This window comes from Ceratina calcarata, unplaced genomic scaffold (assembly GCF_001652005.2).
Source record: "Ceratina calcarata isolate Rehan_Ccalc_2016 unplaced genomic scaffold, ASM165200v1 scaffold1, whole genome shotgun sequence".
Classification (NCBI taxonomy): Eukaryota; Metazoa; Arthropoda; class Insecta; order Hymenoptera; family Apidae; genus Ceratina; species Ceratina calcarata.
The window spans coordinates 434237-453152 of NW_017130860.1; the positions used below are offsets into that span (position 1 = coordinate 434237).

The following is an 18916-nucleotide window of genomic DNA, read 5'->3' on the forward strand; positions in this document are numbered from 1 at the left end:
TGTATTAGAGAAATTTTCTTTTCCAATTGTGACGATATTCCAAGTTGCACGTTGGAATGAGATACAAAATAAAAACAGTTTCATTTGATGTACATACATTTAATGACAGTTTCCTTCTGAGCACAAAAAGGAACACATACTGAGGTCGATGCAAAATGATAATGACGATTATAGTGACATTTACAAAATTCGAAATGCACTTTTTAATCAGGCCATCCTTTATACAGATTAGTGTTAAATGCTTAAACAATGACATGCCTTAATTCATATCGTTTGTCAACTAACGAACGTGCAATAGTGTCAGCTTGCATACAACACAGATTAAATGGAAAATTTACACGTGATTGTTACACGTTTTATATCAATCACTCGTCGATATTAGGCTGCCATAAAATTATCAATCGATTACGTGATCTCGTTTTTCATTATGAAACAATCGAGTCGATTTACACAAAACGGTATAAATAAATAAATGCTTACGTTTAACAAGTCGATGGGAAAAAGTTTACATTACATTACTTACAGCCATCTATATTTCGTTTGATTTTTATGTTAAACATTACTATTTGCTCCATCAATGGTGATGCATTTAGTTGTATTTACAGTTTGGTAATGTAACGAACCATATGTTCGTAGATTGATAAAAAAATAATCAATTTTACATTTGTCACAGAATGTAATGTAAACTTTTGCAGTAAACTAGTTTCTGTTAAACATTAATGTACATACTATGTTTCAAGTTTACACTTCAGGCCCACGTTAACGAAACATGTAAATGATACGTTCGTAACTCATCACGGAAGGAAAGGGCTAACGATTAAATATTTTAAAAAAGTATACGAAAGAAAAGATACATGACATGATCACTCGTTAAATTTACTAGCAGCCATACAATATTAGCACGTTAATATTAATATATTATTTATTAATGACGCCGCCTAGTTCATGTCTTGTTTTTTAAAATGTTTTACCGGCTTTTCATCGAATACAACAAAAACGAATATGAAAAAAATACTATAGGTAAAAAATATACTTGCGTACGTTTGTATACGCACGTTTAATTCGTAAAGAAATTATTGGCCCCTTTTCTGTAATTTGCTAAGTCCCCTATAAACAATGCTTATCAAAAGTTGAACGCAATATATATTCGGAACTGTACGAACATGGGCATTCTGTAGATATTTCTATTGTCAGAGATTTCTATAATTTTGAATGGAAGTACCATATTCCAAAGTTTTCAATGTGTCTTAAGTAGGAAAGACAATCTTACGCTTTATCCTTCGTACGCGCTCAAGGCTTCTCGCAATTTATCTACTATTTTCTGATAAAATGTGATTTGTTCTGTGAGGTGTGTTTTCATCGCTTGAGTCAAATGGATTTCCTGTTCTGTTTGGAAATGCGTTTCTTCGGCCAGGAGAGCACGCGCTATCACGTCCGTTCGTTGCGACAATTCCCGCAATTGCTGCGGTTCCATTTTATGCTCGCTTACGAGCTTTTCGTAATCTCTCCGTTTCTGCACAGCACTCTTAAGAGGAAAGAAAGGAAGATGCGTTAACAAACAATTTTTATGAAAACCATGCTGATTTCTAAAGCAAAGTTACCTTGTGTATACTGATTACGTCGGGGAAGCTACTAATAATTCCTCTATAGATGTGAAATTTATCAGAGAGAGGTTCCCAATCAAACTTTGGTTGTTCCTCGTAGAATTTGCCAATTTCGTTGTAAGCATCCCCCGTTACTTTCAACGCGCGGGTCAATCTTCCTCGGCTGATATCGTCGCCCTCTAAAGCGTGACCTAACGCAGTGAAACTCTGACCAATTTTCTGGAACTCTCTCTTATAGAGGACCTGACACTTTTTCGTTTGGTCAATGGCCATGGCCATAAAATTCTTAACTACCGGGTCCAGTCCGGTTATAAATTTACTGAAAGCATCCGTTTGTATCTCGACCTTTATGGTGTCCAACGTACTGTCGGGACACTGAATAGCATTAAAATAATTTACACCCAACAATTCGTCCTTCTCTGCCTGTCTCTTGCCAGGTTTCCATCTCTTCTCATCCGTGCACGTTATAAAATGTTCCCATACGCGACTACACGCCAACACAGGATGCCTACAGACATAATCGACAAATTCTTGCAATTGTGTGCGCCTATGCTCGATAAATTGTTCCTCGTATCTACCCGATATTTGTTTATCCGGCAATGGTGGAATTGGAATGAAACAATACTTTTCTTCTAATCGTCCGTGCAGCCAATCAAAGTGTTTGTACCTTCTCGACACTTGAATATTATTAAACTGCAACAGTATCGTGTTAAGTCTTACTGTTAATAAAAAATAAAATTGAACGAGATAATAAGTATCGGTTGATTACCGTTGGTGTAAGCTGGTAGACAATAAAACTCTTAAGACCTTTCAATTTTGACTCTTTTTTGGGAGATGTAACAACACAGCTATAAGGATCCCTACTTGGTACCCATTTATATCGTCCTCCTTCAATTTCCTCAATATATAATTTCTCACTTTCAGGAACACTTGCTACCCTTACTCCTAATAAAAAATTATCTTCTCCAGACTTTATTAATGTAGAAAACTTGTTGTTTCTCTTTGGTACGCTAGGTATGGGCCTTTCAGGTATCACAGAATGTATAGTTTGCATTGAATCTCCATAATCCACGCTATGGTGTTGTTGCAATTGTATCATGTTTTGTTGCTGCTGCTGTTGCGAAGGAACATACGCTTGTGTCTGACCAATCTCTGAGTCATCGTCCCAGTCATCATCCCAGTAATCTCCAGAACTTTGTTGGGACGCTGTCATGGCATCTAGCATAAATGAATGTTTGAAATGTGAAAATTTTACATGAAATTTATCCAACATTAGACTTGTCTTAACTGAGAAAATTTACTTGGCGCAGACGCTGTCGTATCAACAATTTGTACATATGCAACTGGAAACAATCCAGACTTTCCATTTTGATTAAATCCTTCGCACCATCCATCACCCACATTATCTCTCATCACGGTCAACACTTCTCCTGCTATTATCGATAACTCTGCGGTTCCCGGCTCTCCCGTGAAATCGTACAACGCTCTTACCTGGAAGAAACATATCGGTTATGAGAATCACGAAAACAGAGCAAAAGTTATCTTTGCCTGCATCATAAAAGAGTGAGTCATTACGCGAAAGAGTTGTAATCGAATGGGAAACGCGATACGTGGGTACGACATTTGTTTTTCTGGAAAAAATTCACATACCTGCTGGCCCTCCATTCTAAGTACATTAACTGATTTGCAATTCTGTGTCCGCAATCGCGTGTCGCGACAATTTTTTCGTCTCTGTTCTTTCAAATTGTTTGATTGCACCCGGTCACATACCTACACCGATCCGCTTATTCGTATGACTGACATTTATGTATTTGCACTTTAACGTGTGTGCGATTCTATGCCACATAAATGAAAAATTTAAAAGACTGTACCGCACTACCACTGGTGCTCGCGGGATGTACCACGCTTTCATGACTCCGAGACGGCGTACTTGTTACACGCGAGACATGTTCGTATCGGAATTGAAGAGGAAATTCTATACGAACAACGACAGGTATATTTCGATAGAACACAGGAGGGATAGGAAAAAATGTGAAAAATTGCTTTACGCTCGGAGACGCGTATACTCCGTATACTGGGCGCGCGAGATTATGCTACGGCATTGGACGGATACGCCTCTAATAGAGACTGTAGATTATATCAAACTTTTTTTGAGACTGTACTACTGTCCAACTATCACGGAGTAAGAAAATGTATCACGTGTGGAATAAAGGAAAATAAAATGATTCGAACTTGTACATTTCCATATATTTATAATTAATAATTGTTTTATCAAATTTTAATGTCGTATTGGTACAAATCTTTAAATTATAATTAATTAATGAGAAGACTTTGCTTCCTTGGCATTTTGCAGGCTCTGGGTAATGTACAATTTCGCTAAACTCTGAGAGCAAAACTGTGAAATGTGCTCGCTGTATGTATTAATCTGTCCAGCTACGATCATTGGATTAAGTCTGGGTGGAACAGGCAGTGGTCTTATTAGTTTATTAATATCATCGTCGGGTAATGGTGGCTCATCTTTTGCCGCTCTGGCAGCATTTTCTTGAGCTCTCTTGGCCAAGAGCCTGTTCTTTTCCTGTTGATGCCGGACAACCAATTGTTGATATCTATTGAACTTTATAGCTTCCTGGTTCAATTCATCCACGCGATCCATTAAACATCTCAATTGATTCTCCAAGACTGTAGCTGTTCCTAGATCCAAGTACTTGGTTCCTTCCTCCTCTGGAACCATTTCCTCCAATTCAGACATCATTATATTGGTCAGGTTGCTGTTTTTGATTACAACTGGGATCTCAATGAATAAAGTTTCATAGCCAATCTTTAAAGTACGCAATGCTTCTGGTGTAAATTCTCCTTCCTTGTACATCTGAATAGCTTGCGGGGTAAGCCTGTATGCTTTCAATGTAAGAAAACCTCTGGCCGACTTGGCCGTATCGTATATAAGCACTACCGATTCTTCGATGGAAGTTTGATAATGATACTGTGACTCCAACAGAGATACGTTTAGGAAATTGCCAACGTCTGCACTTTGATACCATCCAACGTGGAAATGATCAACGTTTACCCTGAAAATAAATAGATCAAACTGTTTAGTACTCGTTTCCGTTTTAACACCGATTGTATCGATGTATCTTACCATCGAAGACGACGCATCATGGCAAGCTGATATTCCTCTTCGTCCATGATCTCGTCATTTTTCGGGAAAGGGAAGCAATTCGTTATTTCAAGACGATTTTGAACGACTAAACCGAGGAGAGCACCTTGGGCAACATCCATATTACTCATCGACTCCTCATGACAATGCTTGACCATTTTCATTACTACCAATCCGTCACATTGCACATAGTCTATTCTAGGTTCTACCTCGGGTATTCTCCTAGTTTGCGTTCTCGGATTCATTTTAAATTAATATCGGTTCAATGTAAGTTTTCTTAACGTACGATATCGACCACGCTTCTACTGTCCAGCTGTCTAGTCAACCGATGTTGAAATTTTAATAATGATGGTAGATCCAAAATCCGAATTATCCGGTCTGATCGTGTACGCCTTCTATGTGTGAAACGCGTGAAACGTGTACACGTACTAAACAATGACACGAAGAATATGGACATTTATAAGTCCCCGTCATTTGTTACATGTATGTAGCTTGCTTGCTACACATCATTATTAGTAGTAAAACAATATTCTTTTTAATAAGGATATTTTTTTATATGGGATTCATGTTCAACAATAATCACGATGTGTAATGTGTAATACAACTGTACAATATTAGGATACGAGTTGTACTACTGATATAAATGTACCCCGTGGCATATTTTCACCGCGTAAATGTGAAAGAATTTCCAATTTCTAACCTACATAACCGGCTCTCAGTGTACACAATCCGTTATAAAATTAACCATTCGATACGATGAATAAGATAGACGAAAGAATTATAGAATGGATCGAATTAATACAAATGGAAAAATTAAACATTGTAACAGAAGATATTCAGGTATTTGCAAATTTCTTCTCGTCAGATTTTGTTATTTATTTCTTCTTTGAGATTCAAGTTTATTAGGAGTGTTCATAAATGAATTTTGTATTTTAGGTAAATAAAGTCAAAAATAAGAATCCAACGATCAACAAACAAATTTTCAAGTTATTGTTATATTTATGTCGTACTGCAGACAAGTGTGACAAACAGAAGCATACAGTAGGGAGAGAGATTTATGAATTGACTTGTACACTGTGCTCAATTCTGAATGATATACCTGATGCTAATAAGTTTGTCTGCAGCCTGTTTCATATAATTCGTTGTTTATTAGCAATGGATCTGTTTGATGAAGCATATGAAGTGTGTCTTCACTTAAAATCAGTAACATTCTCCTCTGATGAAAATGTTAATAAGGTATTAGTGAAGATTGTTTATTTATGGTACGATGCAATTAATATTGAATCCTCCATTCTGAAAAACAACCCATCAGATGACTCGCATTATTTACGAATGAAGAATATCATAAAATATGGATTGGAGATAATAAAGATTGTACACAACAATCCTACACAGCATTTGCTTAAAAACATCGCTTTGTATCTAAATAAAGTTGCATCTATCTGTAGAGAACAGAACACATATTTTTCTGATTTTTCTGCATACATCGCGGAATATTTGGATCGAACAAAAATTGTCTTAAGCGATGATACAAAGTATACCATAATTCGTGATATGTGTCGTATAATTGGTACAATTCTCTATGAGAGTATCGATAGAAAATGTTTTATGTTACAAACGAAAACGTCGAATGCGTTAAGTTATTATTTTAAAGAGATTTTATCAGATGATGAGGAGTGCTACCAGTGTTTCATGCTGTTCGAATCCATGTGCCTTAATCTCTTTTCACTCAAGTTTCACGACGTTGACGAGATACAAAAGCTGATTGATGGCTATGTAAAGTTGGCAAAAATGTACGGTTACTCGGGCTGTGTCAAGTCGATCACGTACAACATTGTAGAAATCTCAGAGTCGTTATTCACGTATTGGGAAACCCGTATAAGAACAAAGAGAGCAATGTGTGTAAATAGTTTTCTATTGGAAATAATGAAACTAGTCAAGCATGTGAGCGCGTGTCTTATTAAACAGACATCGAACATATGCGAGTTTTGTCGAGACGATGAATGTCTGGTCAGGAACGATATGTATAACGCAGTAATATTAAAGACCAAATGTGCCAACTTGATTAATACGCGTTCTATTGGGGATATATCAGAAGATGTTTACATGCTCGCCAGAAAATTCTTGACGCAGTGTATAGCATTTATTAATGAGATGAGAAACTGTAAATGTAAACGTTGGATGCATTTGTGGACCATGACCGGTGCCTTGATTTACAACCTGGGTATAATGTCCCAGTCTTTTTACAAACAAAGCGTATCTTTGTTTTCTTTGCTGTTGACCTCGATTATACAGTTCGAGGGGGTCGTGTCAAAGTCGCGATATATAAGTCTTCAGAAACCCATTTATAACATCTTACTTAGAATAAGCTCTCTTCATTACGATCATCACATGTACAGAGAAGCAATGACCGGCGCTGCGTTAAGTGGTCTGTTGAGCTATGACGATACAAATTTGAGTGCTTTTCACATGTGGGCAAACATTAAGAACAAATGTCAAACCAACAAGGCGATAATGGAGATGACCATGCTGGCCTGCTTGAAGCAGGATAAATCAAAGATAAATGAATTGGGGATGTCGGTCGAATTATCGAAATACAATCTCGTTGAATTGTGTTTGAAAGAAGCGAAAGGTTTGCAAGAAGCAAAAGTCAATCTCTCGGTTGCCATTCATCGAGTCCTGAATGAAATGAAAGCGTTGAAAGCGACTGCCGTTCAATACGCTCGGGTAGTTCAAATGCTGGTATACCATTTGGTATGTTTCAATCACGACGAGGATACTTCAGAATCCCTTAAGGAGGCCGTTTCGAACTTGAAGCAAGTCAAGGCGGATAATTTCGTTCAATGTTTGCACGCCAATTTAGAATTTTATATGTTCGTAAATCAGTTACATGCTACGAACAAGAAAGTTGAAGCGGAGATGGAGAGCACAAACTTTGCGTTGCGCGCTCCGGCACAATCTGAGGCTGGGGAAAACGAGTCTCGCAACGTGGTGCCGGCTTATACCATGATAAATATCAAGCAAGACCATAAGCTCATGTCGTATTTGCAGACACCAATAAAGAAATGGAGCATGTGTTTTCAATGTGATCTTGTAAGTCTGGTAAATGAATTGGAACTTTTTTTTGTTTATCTTTGTCTAAATTACTCGATGCTCTTTATGTCAACAGAAGGAAATAGTAAACGGACATGAATCAATGATAATTATGCATACGTTGATTATAGCTGCTGAATATGCTCGTTTGTACAGGTATCAGGAATGCGAAGTTTGTATATGGAAACTTGTGTATACGTTGGCTTCTGAAATGCAAAATAATTCTGCAATTCTTTACGGTACAAACACTGTTTTTACATATTCGTATAAATGCAGCACGAATTAATCGTTATTGTTACAGTTACTGGCCGTTGCATATCGTTGAGGTACATTGATTACGCATGGATCGCTACAGCCAAAGAGCTTGCTACCAAGTTGCAAGACACCAACGACGATGATACAGTTTATGCGATCGCCGTCTTTTGGATAAGCCTGTCGGACTTTTATTTCGAATGCGACAAAGTAAGTTTGTTATCCACGTATAATTAAAATCACGTGAGCATATGAAAATTGCCCATTTTGTCTCTAGTATGACGAGGCCAGAAAGTTACTTGATGCATCCAGAAAATTGCCAGGCATCTCGTTTATGGACAATACGTCTGTTTATTTGTACGGGCTCGACAGAATTTTGTACAATTGTCATTTATACAACGAGTCTATTAAACACGACGAATACACCCGTTACATTGTTGAAACTCTGTACGCTCTAGTCAGTTTGGACGAGGAGCTTTCTGCAAGAAAATGTAAACCAATTTACAAAACAGTTGTTTCACGATCAACGTTCGTGCTCGCTTAAAACTGTAGTTTGAAATTTTTTTCAAGGGACGCCCCAAGTCAAGTATCTCTTCACTTGTGATATAGTATTATCGGCGACTGTCAATTTGTCTCTGCGAATGAACAGCTTGTTAGCGTTTCGAGAAATTGGTGCTCATTTGGTGCAGCGGCTGAAAATCGCGCAGGTATTGGGGTCGACCATAAGAGTCGCGGAGGTCTTGAAATCTTTATGTTACATCGATTTGTCGCGTGTGCAACTGAACGATTGCGAGGTAAAGCTTCAAGGATTGGAGCATATTTTAAACATCGAAGGAGTTAAGACGTCGATGGAAACTGGTAGAACGAGAAATATTTCACCAAATATCTTGGCAACGCCCGTCAGATTTGTAGATCCCATCAGAGACAATCCTCAAAACGATGCTTCGCCGATTCTTCGAAACAAAGTGTTTGAGGTACCGCAATTCATGTATCATAAAGATTGCGACTGTGGCGTCTGTCAAAACGAGTCCTATCATTATTTAATATTGACGGCCACGCACATCAGAGCGCAATTGTACGCGTTGCAAAGAAACGCTGCAGCGTCGTTGCAGCATTTCCACGGTGCGTTCAAAATAAAAGAGAAATTGGTGAAATCGAACAAGTTGAAGAGTAATCGTGTCTCTTGGCAAGAACGCTTCTACAGTACAGATTACGTACTGTTGCTGATCAATTTCTTTTACTCTTTGAGACATTATCGGAACACGGGGCAAGAGAAAATAACAAGCATCGTCTTGCTGATGATTCAAATGTGCGACACGTACAAGCTAAAAGGACATCCGATTTATATGGCTGTTCAGGAGATTATACTTCAACATCGTTTTCAAAAGATTTTTGGTTGTTCTGATTATCTAGGTAAGTAGTCGATTTACATTTATTGCGGAACGTGAATCTTGATTGATTAAATTTTTGTAGAATTCACAGTGCCCGACGCTTCCAATATTGACGTAACTAAATACGCGCAAGTGCCAAACATCGAAGAAACTATCTGTGTAACCCCGACTGTCTCTCGTACTAATACTCGAACAAAGAAAGCCATTAGTATTCGACGCAATCGAACTCCGCCACTTTTAAGTTTAACCAAGATTAGCATGAACTATGATGACGAGGATAATACTGTATCACCGCCAGCTAGGATCACTAGGTCACGTAGCAGATTAACGAGAAGAAAATTGTTGGCTGAAGAATATAACGATACTCCGAGTCAAGTGAGACAGTCTAAGTCGATCGAGGAACTTGACGCCGCAGCGTCGCGAGGTAATGAGAGTAAGTCGCGAAATTCAAAGCAGTCGACTTGGAGCGATCGCAAAATGAAACAGATGATCTCGCTGTTTGATGATTTTGCTATCGATACCAAGAACAAACTCGACGTCGAGAATGATGCGATAGACGAGATCAAAGGAGAAGACTCGTATTCTCTGAATGCGAATTCGTTGCCGTGTCAAAAGAAACAAGATGTAATTAACAAAGGACACGTAGAGAAATTGGAAAATAATAATTTAGAGAATTCTAGTGAGAATAAGAGAACGAGGATCCCAAGGAAATCGAAAAGATAGGCTGTTTGAAATAGAGAAACGCGTAGCGTAAATACTGTAAAGAGGAATCCTAATGTTTATAATTAAAGTAAAGCGCTGTTCAAGTGTGTATTTTGTAATCAACTGCCAATAAAAATAATTTTCTACTTTTAATACATTTTATACATATGTTATGAATTAATTGGGTACAACCTGTTAAACTTTTAAAAAATATTTATTAAAATATTTCACATATTTACACATGTAGTAAAAAATAGTAAAAGTTAAAATTACTTGGTGACAATTACAAATAAAAGTTTTTTTATCGTATCGCTACCTATTACTTTACAACGTTTTATAAATAATAATCGTATTAGTACCAATTAAATACTTTTTTTTCATTCCATACGATCGAAAAAAGAAATATTTCTCTTTGTAATTTCCAAGTATCACACAATTATCTTTATTGTTATGTAGGTATGGCCAACAATAATAAATAAATATTTGCATTACCACCTAAAAGGAAAATGTAATGTTGTAGCGTGAAAAATCTCAATTACATAACACGATGTTTGTCTTTGATTATGTGAAATATGAATGTTGGAAACAATGCTGCAATAAAACTGTTTCATCTGCACGCAAAAATAATGTCGAGTGGATAATATTCTAGTGCCAAACAACGAACAAATCAATTTCTTCGTTTGTAATCGAAACAAGTTTTTCCCCCTTTACGTCTTTAAACGTCAAATTGCTTCAAGAGACACGAGATAGTCAAAATAAATCTTTTCTTCTTCTCTTTAAGCACACGGAAGATGAGACGAAAACATAATGTGTAGTTTTGTAGCAAAACGATAAATGGTCAACATAATAAACTGTAACATGATAATGTAATTAGAAAAGTGTAAAAGGTTGATTGTAAAAAATTCTAGTTGATTGTTTAACGAGAAAGACGGATTCGAATTTCTTCATTGTCTCTGTACACGTTCAAGGATCATTATGGCGATAAATGCATTCTTTTTCACCCGCCATACAGAAACAACGCAAAACTACAATAGCCATTAATCACAGTCTACAAGTGTGTGTAATTCAACTCTGAATTCACAAAACATTCATCTTTATCATGTTTAAAATCTAAACTTCTCCCTGTGTCGTCTTGATTTTTAGCTAATTCCATCAGAGCCAAAGCTCCCAGCCATTTCTGGCTGTCTTCCGGAATTGGTAACTTGACAAAACTGTCTTCCTGCTTAACGACCACTACTTCCATTTGCGTTTCAGATTCTATCGATGCCAACTTTGCGACGGCATCCTTGTCATTATTATTATTATTGTTGTTATTGTTGTTGTTGTTATTAACGCTCCTAGCCAACATTAGAACCGTCGGTCTCGTTGTATTCTCGCCAACGTGAGAGTTGACGAAAGCATCTTGTCTCGAGACTGTTTTTTGAACGAAGTCCCTTGCGTCGGACCGTGGCGCAGACGTTTCATTCGTCAAATTATTATCCCAGTATGCGTGGTTCAAATTTTCACAGGGTTCGAGCTTGGAACGATCGCTTCTCATTTCATGCTTATTGTCTAAAAAATCGTGTCGCGAGGAATTCCACATGTTTTGACACAACATACTCGACGCTTCGATTGCATACTTTTGTTCTTCCTTTATGACTGCTTCCAGAGATTCGGTGCCAGCAGCCGTGGTCCACGATATCTGACAAGACTCGTAAGAAGAATTCACCTCCGGTTTCGCGAGCGCAATTTCTTTGCACTCGTTTAAACAGGAATTGTCCAAAGAGACAGGGGAATTGTCCAGAGGTGAACTCCACTGCATCTGATTACCACCATTGATTTTAAACGAACAGGTCGTAGACACAGGTTTGCTGTCCCAGTTTAAAGGTTTCGCCAGTTGCTGTTCCAAACAAGCTTCTCGTAGCCACCTCTTCTTTGGTTGAAGTCTGTCCAATGGTCGTCTCAATGGAGTGATGGCCAACTTTGTCGATACTTCCTCGTCCTCGGACGTTTGTAATACTGCGGGATCTTCGTCTTGACTTTCCTCTTGGCTGTCTTGACTCTCCCCACGATACAATCTCTGATTCGACGGCTTGCAGTCTAAATTCTCTTGCTCCCCGGTCGCGTCCATCATCAGACCTTTTCTAGACTTAACTCTCTTGTGATTCTCCAAACTACTTTTCCAGGTTTTCTTCTTCCGTTCATTCTTCCCTGTAGGCGTTCTATCCTCCCTCTCTCTAGACATTTTATAACGTTCCAACCATCTAGTAACGTCATGAGGTAATTCTGTATTGTCCGACACCGGTTTCAATACAAAATCGTCAGATCTTGTAAGAGTAGCGTACGGATGGTCCGGACAATGTCTGTTTGCGTGTGTAAATCTCATTTCACAGCCAGGTTCAGTGCATAAAAAAGGTTTCTCTCCCGTATGTAATCTTTGATGAGTCTTCAACTGACCCGATTGAGTGAAAGCCTTTGTGCATCCAGGATAATCACACGGATACGGGCGTTCTCCTGAAACAACAACAACAATTTCCATGCAATCGTCTTTATTGTCGACATTGTGGGGCAAGATTTTCGGTGATTAATGAAAGACTGAGTTGACAAATCTCCGACTGTGTACTGAAATTTCTTTACGGCAAGGATTGGAACGGAGAGCCATGCGTCATTTCTCTTTTTTCCAAACAAAGAACGTTTAACGATATATATCGAAAACGAGGAATTCATTACGCGGCACGAGAGTAACAATTGTTTATGCAACACGAGATACGACACGAGGAACGATACTCTACAACACAGTTTGGCTCTTCATCCATACAGTTTCCGTACGTACAAGCCATTTAACTATTTAAAGTACGCATGATGGCGATTGGCGGGATACGTGGAGTCGCTCTAACCGTCGACGAGTCATGTGGCTTTTACGAGCGAGCAATGTAGCTCGAGTCGAGTTTTTTCACAGAAACTTCAATTGAAATCGATCGCATTCGCGTCGGGAGTAGAGAGAATCGTCAGTACGACGAACGAGGCATACCTGTGTGGGTACGCAGATGCGCTTGGAGACTCTTCTCGCGTGGAAACACGCGACTGCAGTAGGTGCATTTTATGCTGCTGGGCGAGGTGCTGCCCTGCATCATGAGATTCGTGAGCGCGTCGGCCCTTGGTCGGCCACGACGATGACTCTCGGAACCACCTGAACGCGAACGATTCCCGGTCCGCGTGGTCACCGTGTTCTGATCCCTGTACTCCGGCGACGAGCACGAGCTACCCGGGCTAAGGTTTACATTTCTCGCCTCGTCGCCCCAATTCCACGGATAAAGCATGCTGTCGCACATTGGCGGGCTGCATGGCAACGCTTCCGTCAACAGCGGACGCGTCTCACGCTTCGGCGTGTGCAATTCCATTTCACTTTTTCACTTCACCTCGCCGGCCGACTTAAAACCCAACGTTAACCACCTACTATGTTGTCTCTTCCCTCTCCCTCTTTCCACCGCCGTCGTGTGTCGCGGGTGCCGCGTGCAACTAGTGAACCGCCAAAACGAATGTACGTGTCCGTGTGTTTCACACGTATACGTGTGAGCACGTATGGCGCGCGTTCGCGTTCAATAAACCGCGCCAAATTACTCGCGCGAATTCACGAACGCGAAGAACACCACGGTTGGTCGGGGTTCAAACGAGATTTCTGTCGATGCAAACTGTTTCACCGGAGAACACGATCGTGCTGTTTTCTTTGCGTGTTGCAAGCATCGCTTTACCGACCGTTTCTACACGCGGCTTTGCCCTCGTGCGCGCGCATTCTTCCCCTTGGCGTAGACACGTCCAATCGCTGTTTCCTCAGGACGAAAAACGCGTGATACAAAATAAGAATAGTTTCACGCGTATCGTCTATTAATAGCGTGTCGTTGTTTGCATAATCTGTCAACTAGTTGAAAATGTTTGTTACTTTTCGTCTGGATCGTTAGACGCTCGAGTGCTTTATTTCCAGTCAACGCGCATAATTGTTGTACACTATAGTCTACACGCTATAGACAGGATTCCTATGAGCGCTTGTAATGAAGAAACTTGAATGTATGTAATCGGTAGCAATAGGCATAGCAATTGTATGATTTTATTTAAATACTTGGATTCTACATAGAAACACGGCATGACGAGTTACTTTCTTTAGAATCTGTTTTCTCTGATTCGTATCTGTAAAGAAACTTGAAATTGGAATTCCATCATCTGTATTACTACCGTTGTCAATTGGTCGTACCTTTACGTTTCATCAACAAAGGATGGAACGTAGGCTGTAAACAGTAGAGTAACAACTTTACCTTAGATTTTAATATACGTACACGGAAATGCATGTAAAATGTAACGTGACAATTTGCAGTATAATGCAAATTACAACGAGACTTTTTCAATAACAAATAGTTTTGCAGATCGAGGAATAAAACGATGAAATTGTTGTAAGTTTGGAACCACATCGGTACAATTTTTGTTCGCGTGAAACATGATGTATGACTAAAATAGCGTACGTTTATAAATGTTATTGTGCGGCAACAAGATAAAAGCGTAAAAGATAAGAAAATCTGTTGTGCACGGCGCGGCAGTGTTCACTGTATAATTCATGGAAATAATGCCGGTTTCTTTGTGAACGACAACTTGGAAAGTTATCACGCTCAATCGTTGGACAATTGTTATTTTAAAAATGCGACGTTGTTAAAATTAAAGACTCGATTTTAGACGGCGTTTCGTAGCCTGAAACTGTATAAAATTAACGATACAAACAATATTGGTGGGGTGGTGGCGCGCTGGGTGCAAGACAATTATGCGGTCCCTCCCTGAGCGCAGACCTCGTGGTGGACTATCTCCGACTCAGCCATATTGAAATATTGAATGTCTCTGTTACACAAGGGCTCAAGAGTAGCCGTGAAATTTTCGCGTGATCCTCGACGAAGAGAGGATAAGAGACATTATGGAGAATATGTACAGCATTGCTGTCGCCAACAAATATCAGTTAGCATTGGGTGATGACGAAGACCCTCACGAGAAGCTTAGAGAAGAGGAACTTAAAAAGGAAGCGAAGAAAAAGGAGAAGCTCTCCGAGAAGGAGAACAAGAGTAAGCAGCCGGACGCGCAAAAGCCAGCCGGTAATAAAACGCAAAAAAACCGCGTGATCAAAGATGCCCAGCAACCCGCAGCCAAGGTGCAAGAATTGAAGAAAGATCAAGGTTAGCGATATTTCTTTACGATCTCGCCTCGTGCGCGGTACTATGGCCGTCGCACGGCTCCTCGTGGGTCCATGTGCTTTCGATATTTTGCCGCTTGTTAAACGAATTTATTCATCGTTCGTCGCTCATTTTTTCGTGCCTGTCCGTTCCATCAACGCGGCTTCTCGGATACGAATCGTTCGTTGATAATTCACCGCTCCAATACTCTTATTTCTCGCAACTCGCCGATAATTTTTTTATGCCGCATAGCGTGTGGGTAGGTTCTTTTCGTATCGTAAAAATAGAATTTACCAACGATGACCCCGTGTGTCGTTTAACAAATAATTTAGATAGCGTGGTACAGTTTATTGCAGGAACATTCGTGCGATCATAAAGTAGATCGAAATAATTCGGAGCAAGTGTACCATTAATTGATGGTACAGCCGGGTGAATTTTATTGTTCGATCCTTTGTATACGCCTTCTATTATTATTTTTATTGCGAATAATCGATAAACTGTAAAGAAATCGTGTCGACACTTGTACGTGTGCTTTAAAGAGACGAGTAAAGTGTCGGTGAATACAAGAATTTTTGGACCGTCAAATTTGTCTTTCTCAACAGTTTGAATTCCACGTTCTGTGATTTTTGTTCTTATAGTCGGTGAAAAGAAACCAACCCAACCGAGGACTGGCGGCGGAGACCGTAATGTGAAATTTTCTGGAGAGAGCAGGGAAGAGAGGAACAATAGACGTAATCGCGAAGATGGTGAACGAACTCCTCGTGGCCAGGGAGAAATAAGACGAGGACCTCCTGGGTTAGTGTTCAAATTGAAACGATTCACATTACTCTCGTGTACTCTTGTATTTTTACTCGTCATTCTTCAGTGAGGGACGTGAAACTCGAGAATTTCGAAACTCGAATGATAATCAACGTGGAGAGTATGGAGAACGCAGGGGTCGTGGAGGACTGCGTGGAGTATCACGAGGACGTGGTGGGTCTCGCGGTCGCGGTGGATATGACTATCGTGGAAAGCGCGAGTTCGATCGCCAATCTGGCTCCGATAAAACGTAATTTCAGCAATTGTTGCCACTTGATCGTACGACAAGTTCAATTCAATAAACACGTTACTCGTTATTTTTTTTTTACAGTGGAATTAAACCAGTGGATAAAAAGGATGGTGCTGGCAGCCACAACTGGGGAACCCACAATGATGAAATTGAGTGAGTGTCGTTTGTGTGACGAAGCTTTTTTTCACGACAAATGGAATTCATAAGTTAATTTTGTCGTTTCGTTGTCAGAGAGAGTATGAATCAAGAGAGTCAAGATTGGGCAAACGAGAAGCCTGACGGAGACGCTACTCAGGCGTCCCCGGAGGTAAAGGAAGGGGAGACGACTACAGACGCCGTAGAGGAGAAACCGGCTGAAGAGGAATCGCGTGAATTGACATTGGACGAGTGGAAAGCTCTGCGTAACAACAGAGTGAAGCCGCAGTACAACTTGCGTAAGGCCGGAGAGGGCGAAGACTTGACACGCTGGAAAAAAATGTATGCACTACAAAAGAAGAAGGAAGGAGCCGAGGACGAGGATGACGAGGAAGAGGAGTACGATGCGGCGGCAGAGTATCCTCAACGCGTTGGCAGACAGAAACGCGTGCTTGGTATTGAGATACAATTCAGTGATTCACGGCGCGGTGCCGGTGGACGTGGCCGGGGAGGTCGTGGACGAGGCGAACGAGCCAACAGTCGTGGTTTCGGCAACCGTGGGGCTCCAAGAGACGGAGACTCCCGTGGTCCTGTAAGTTTCGAAATTGATTCATGTTTTTGCAGGGTCGGCGCGCGAGTCTCAACGTTAACGAATGTGTCTTCGAATTTTTCAGCCTCCACAAGCTGAACAAAGGTCGCCTCGAGGACGTCAAAATGCTCCGAAAGTAGACGACGAGAATGATTTTCCCTCGTTGGGATAGGTGGTTCGGCTTGTACGCAGTTCAGTATCCCACCATTACCACCGCCACTACCAGCATCAGTACCACCACAGATAAAAACCACTAATACTAAAAACTATTACTATCGACATTTTTGCGTCAGTGACAAACGTTATTAATGCATAATACAGTACACCCTTGCAAAATGAGATACGTAATTTACCTAAATAAATCGCAGCGCTTTGAGCGCGCTCATACATATTGGCACGAAAAAAACGTACACACGAGAAGTCGCATGATACGAAACAATGTAGATCACAATCCTTTTTTGTACTTGTAACAACTCGAGTTTGACTGTGAACCAGTTCACAGACGGACGCTATTAAAAGAAAAAAAAGAAAAAAAAAACTAGGCTGGATATTCATAGACTTCTGCGTCGAATAATCGTGAAACGTAGATAACAAACAGACGGAGAACATCTTTCTTTGTCCAGTGGTGCTTATGTTTTACGACTATTCGACGCACACGAAAACGCAAAAGAAGAGAAATATGAAATTCCACTTGGTACGAATGGAGGTGAGGCAACTTGGCCTTGATTTTAATTTCGATTTCGTATGTATCGAGGGCCTAAGAAGGCTGGCCATAGCACCGACTCTTACGGACACGTGTATAATAACTTATTAGGCGGTAAATTTTAAACATTCTTTCTGTTTTATAATTTTTATACGGTGTTTGGAGAAGCCTTCCTTGTAATACAACAAGCCGTTGCTTGCTGTCCATAAAACGTAAGAGATGAAACGTAACAGTTTTCTTCGGTAGAAGTGAACAATTTTTAAGGATCGTGTTTCTGTCGAAGAGAACTCGTACGCTTTACGTCTCGTGTTTCACGGGCAACGAGTAACGTCTCTGATATTGAAAAAAGTGTCTACTTGGGTACGCCAAGTTTGGCTTATATAGAAATATATATAGATTTTTTCCTTTCAAAGATGTAACCAATCTGTAAGAAGTTAACGTTTAAGTAAATATTAGACACACGACACACACACACACGGACATAAAACATGATTCAGCTTTACATATATATATTGTATAACAAGTTTAATGAGGGCGATCGAGACACTTCGAGAGGGAAGATAGGATCAACCCAGTCTTATATAGTTGCGTTGTACGTCGATCATGTTCTTAATTATGACTCCCTACATTAGTTATCTATTGTATTTGTTACATGTAAAATGAAATGAGATATCACAGCCAAAAGGAATCCGAACCCTCTTCGTAAATGCGGGAAAAGAAAAATAAAAAAACGTTATAAAGCTGTTCGGAGCTTAGGAATATGTGTAAATAATATGATATTTACAATAATAAATCGTGACACATTAAGTCACTCTGGACTTTACTACTTAACCAGTCGACTTACGGAGAGATACTCTAGAAAGGGTTTTTACTTGTGCAGTATGTAAAGAATGTGAGTACAAAACAAAATCACTGTATACCACCTTGCATCAAAGTCTGCTATAAGGGCGCGATTAAACGAATTGGGCGTCACTGAATGCTTTGGGAAAAAGAAAATATGAGAGGTGCTGTACCCAATAAAAAGTTATGACTCGAATTTTGATTGTAAGGAGCTTGTTA

The 18916-nt window shown here is 39.8% G+C and overlaps 5 protein-coding genes across 6 annotated transcripts; 2 read left to right on the plus strand and 3 right to left on the minus strand.

Moving 5' to 3' along the window:
* Window positions 1-83: 83 nt before the first annotated feature.
* SH3PX1 (sorting nexin 33-like protein SH3PX1) lies at window positions 84-3733 on the minus strand. The gene is made up of 5 exons (XM_026819351.1): window positions 3255-3733; window positions 2906-3095; window positions 2374-2822; window positions 1602-2297; window positions 84-1525 (listed from the first exon to the last, which is right to left on the minus strand). Exons 1-5 carry the CDS (start codon window positions 3267-3269, stop codon window positions 1274-1276), a joined length of 1602 nt encoding a protein of 533 aa, XP_026675152.1. The 5' UTR covers window positions 3270-3733; the 3' UTR covers window positions 84-1273.
* A 119-nt stretch (window positions 3734-3852) lies between these two features.
* Window positions 3853-5093, minus strand: eIF3h (eukaryotic translation initiation factor 3 subunit h). The gene is made up of 2 exons (XM_018019825.2): window positions 4741-5093; window positions 3853-4669 (listed from the first exon to the last, which is right to left on the minus strand). The coding sequence occupies exons 1-2, from the start codon at window positions 5001-5003 to the stop codon at window positions 3922-3924; spliced, it is 1011 nt and encodes a 336-aa protein (XP_017875314.1). The 5' UTR covers window positions 5004-5093; the 3' UTR covers window positions 3853-3921.
* A 142-nt stretch (window positions 5094-5235) lies between these two features.
* LOC108624081 (uncharacterized) lies at window positions 5236-10353 on the plus strand. Its single transcript, XM_018023525.2, has 7 exons — window positions 5236-5598; window positions 5695-7851; window positions 7928-8090; window positions 8153-8313; window positions 8381-8594; window positions 8674-9516; window positions 9577-10353. Exons 1-7 carry the CDS (start codon window positions 5515-5517, stop codon window positions 10215-10217), a joined length of 4263 nt encoding a protein of 1420 aa, XP_017879014.1. The 5' UTR covers window positions 5236-5514; the 3' UTR covers window positions 10218-10353.
* Window positions 10354-10449: 96 nt separating this feature from the next.
* On the minus strand, window positions 10450-14906 carry LOC108632874 (uncharacterized). 2 transcript variants are annotated; one of them, XM_026813643.1, is made up of 3 exons: window positions 14486-14906; window positions 13207-14360; window positions 10450-12689 (listed from the first exon to the last, which is right to left on the minus strand). In XM_026813643.1, the coding sequence occupies exons 2-3, from the start codon at window positions 13574-13576 to the stop codon at window positions 11245-11247; spliced, it is 1815 nt and encodes a 604-aa protein (XP_026669444.1). In that variant the 5' UTR covers window positions 13577-14360; window positions 14486-14906; the 3' UTR covers window positions 10450-11244. The 2 variants fall into 2 exon arrangements, with proteins under 2 accessions (XP_026669444.1, XP_017893243.1); XM_018037754.2 differs by having other exon boundaries at window positions 14425-14906.
* Window positions 14907-15025: 119 nt separating this feature from the next.
* On the plus strand, window positions 15026-18899 carry LOC108630695 (plasminogen activator inhibitor 1 RNA-binding protein). Its single transcript, XM_018034169.2, has 6 exons — window positions 15026-15385; window positions 16021-16177; window positions 16248-16430; window positions 16512-16583; window positions 16662-17157; window positions 17240-18899. Exons 1-6 carry the CDS (start codon window positions 15130-15132, stop codon window positions 17324-17326), a joined length of 1251 nt encoding a protein of 416 aa, XP_017889658.1. The 5' UTR covers window positions 15026-15129; the 3' UTR covers window positions 17327-18899.
* Window positions 18900-18916: the final 17 nt, after the last annotated feature.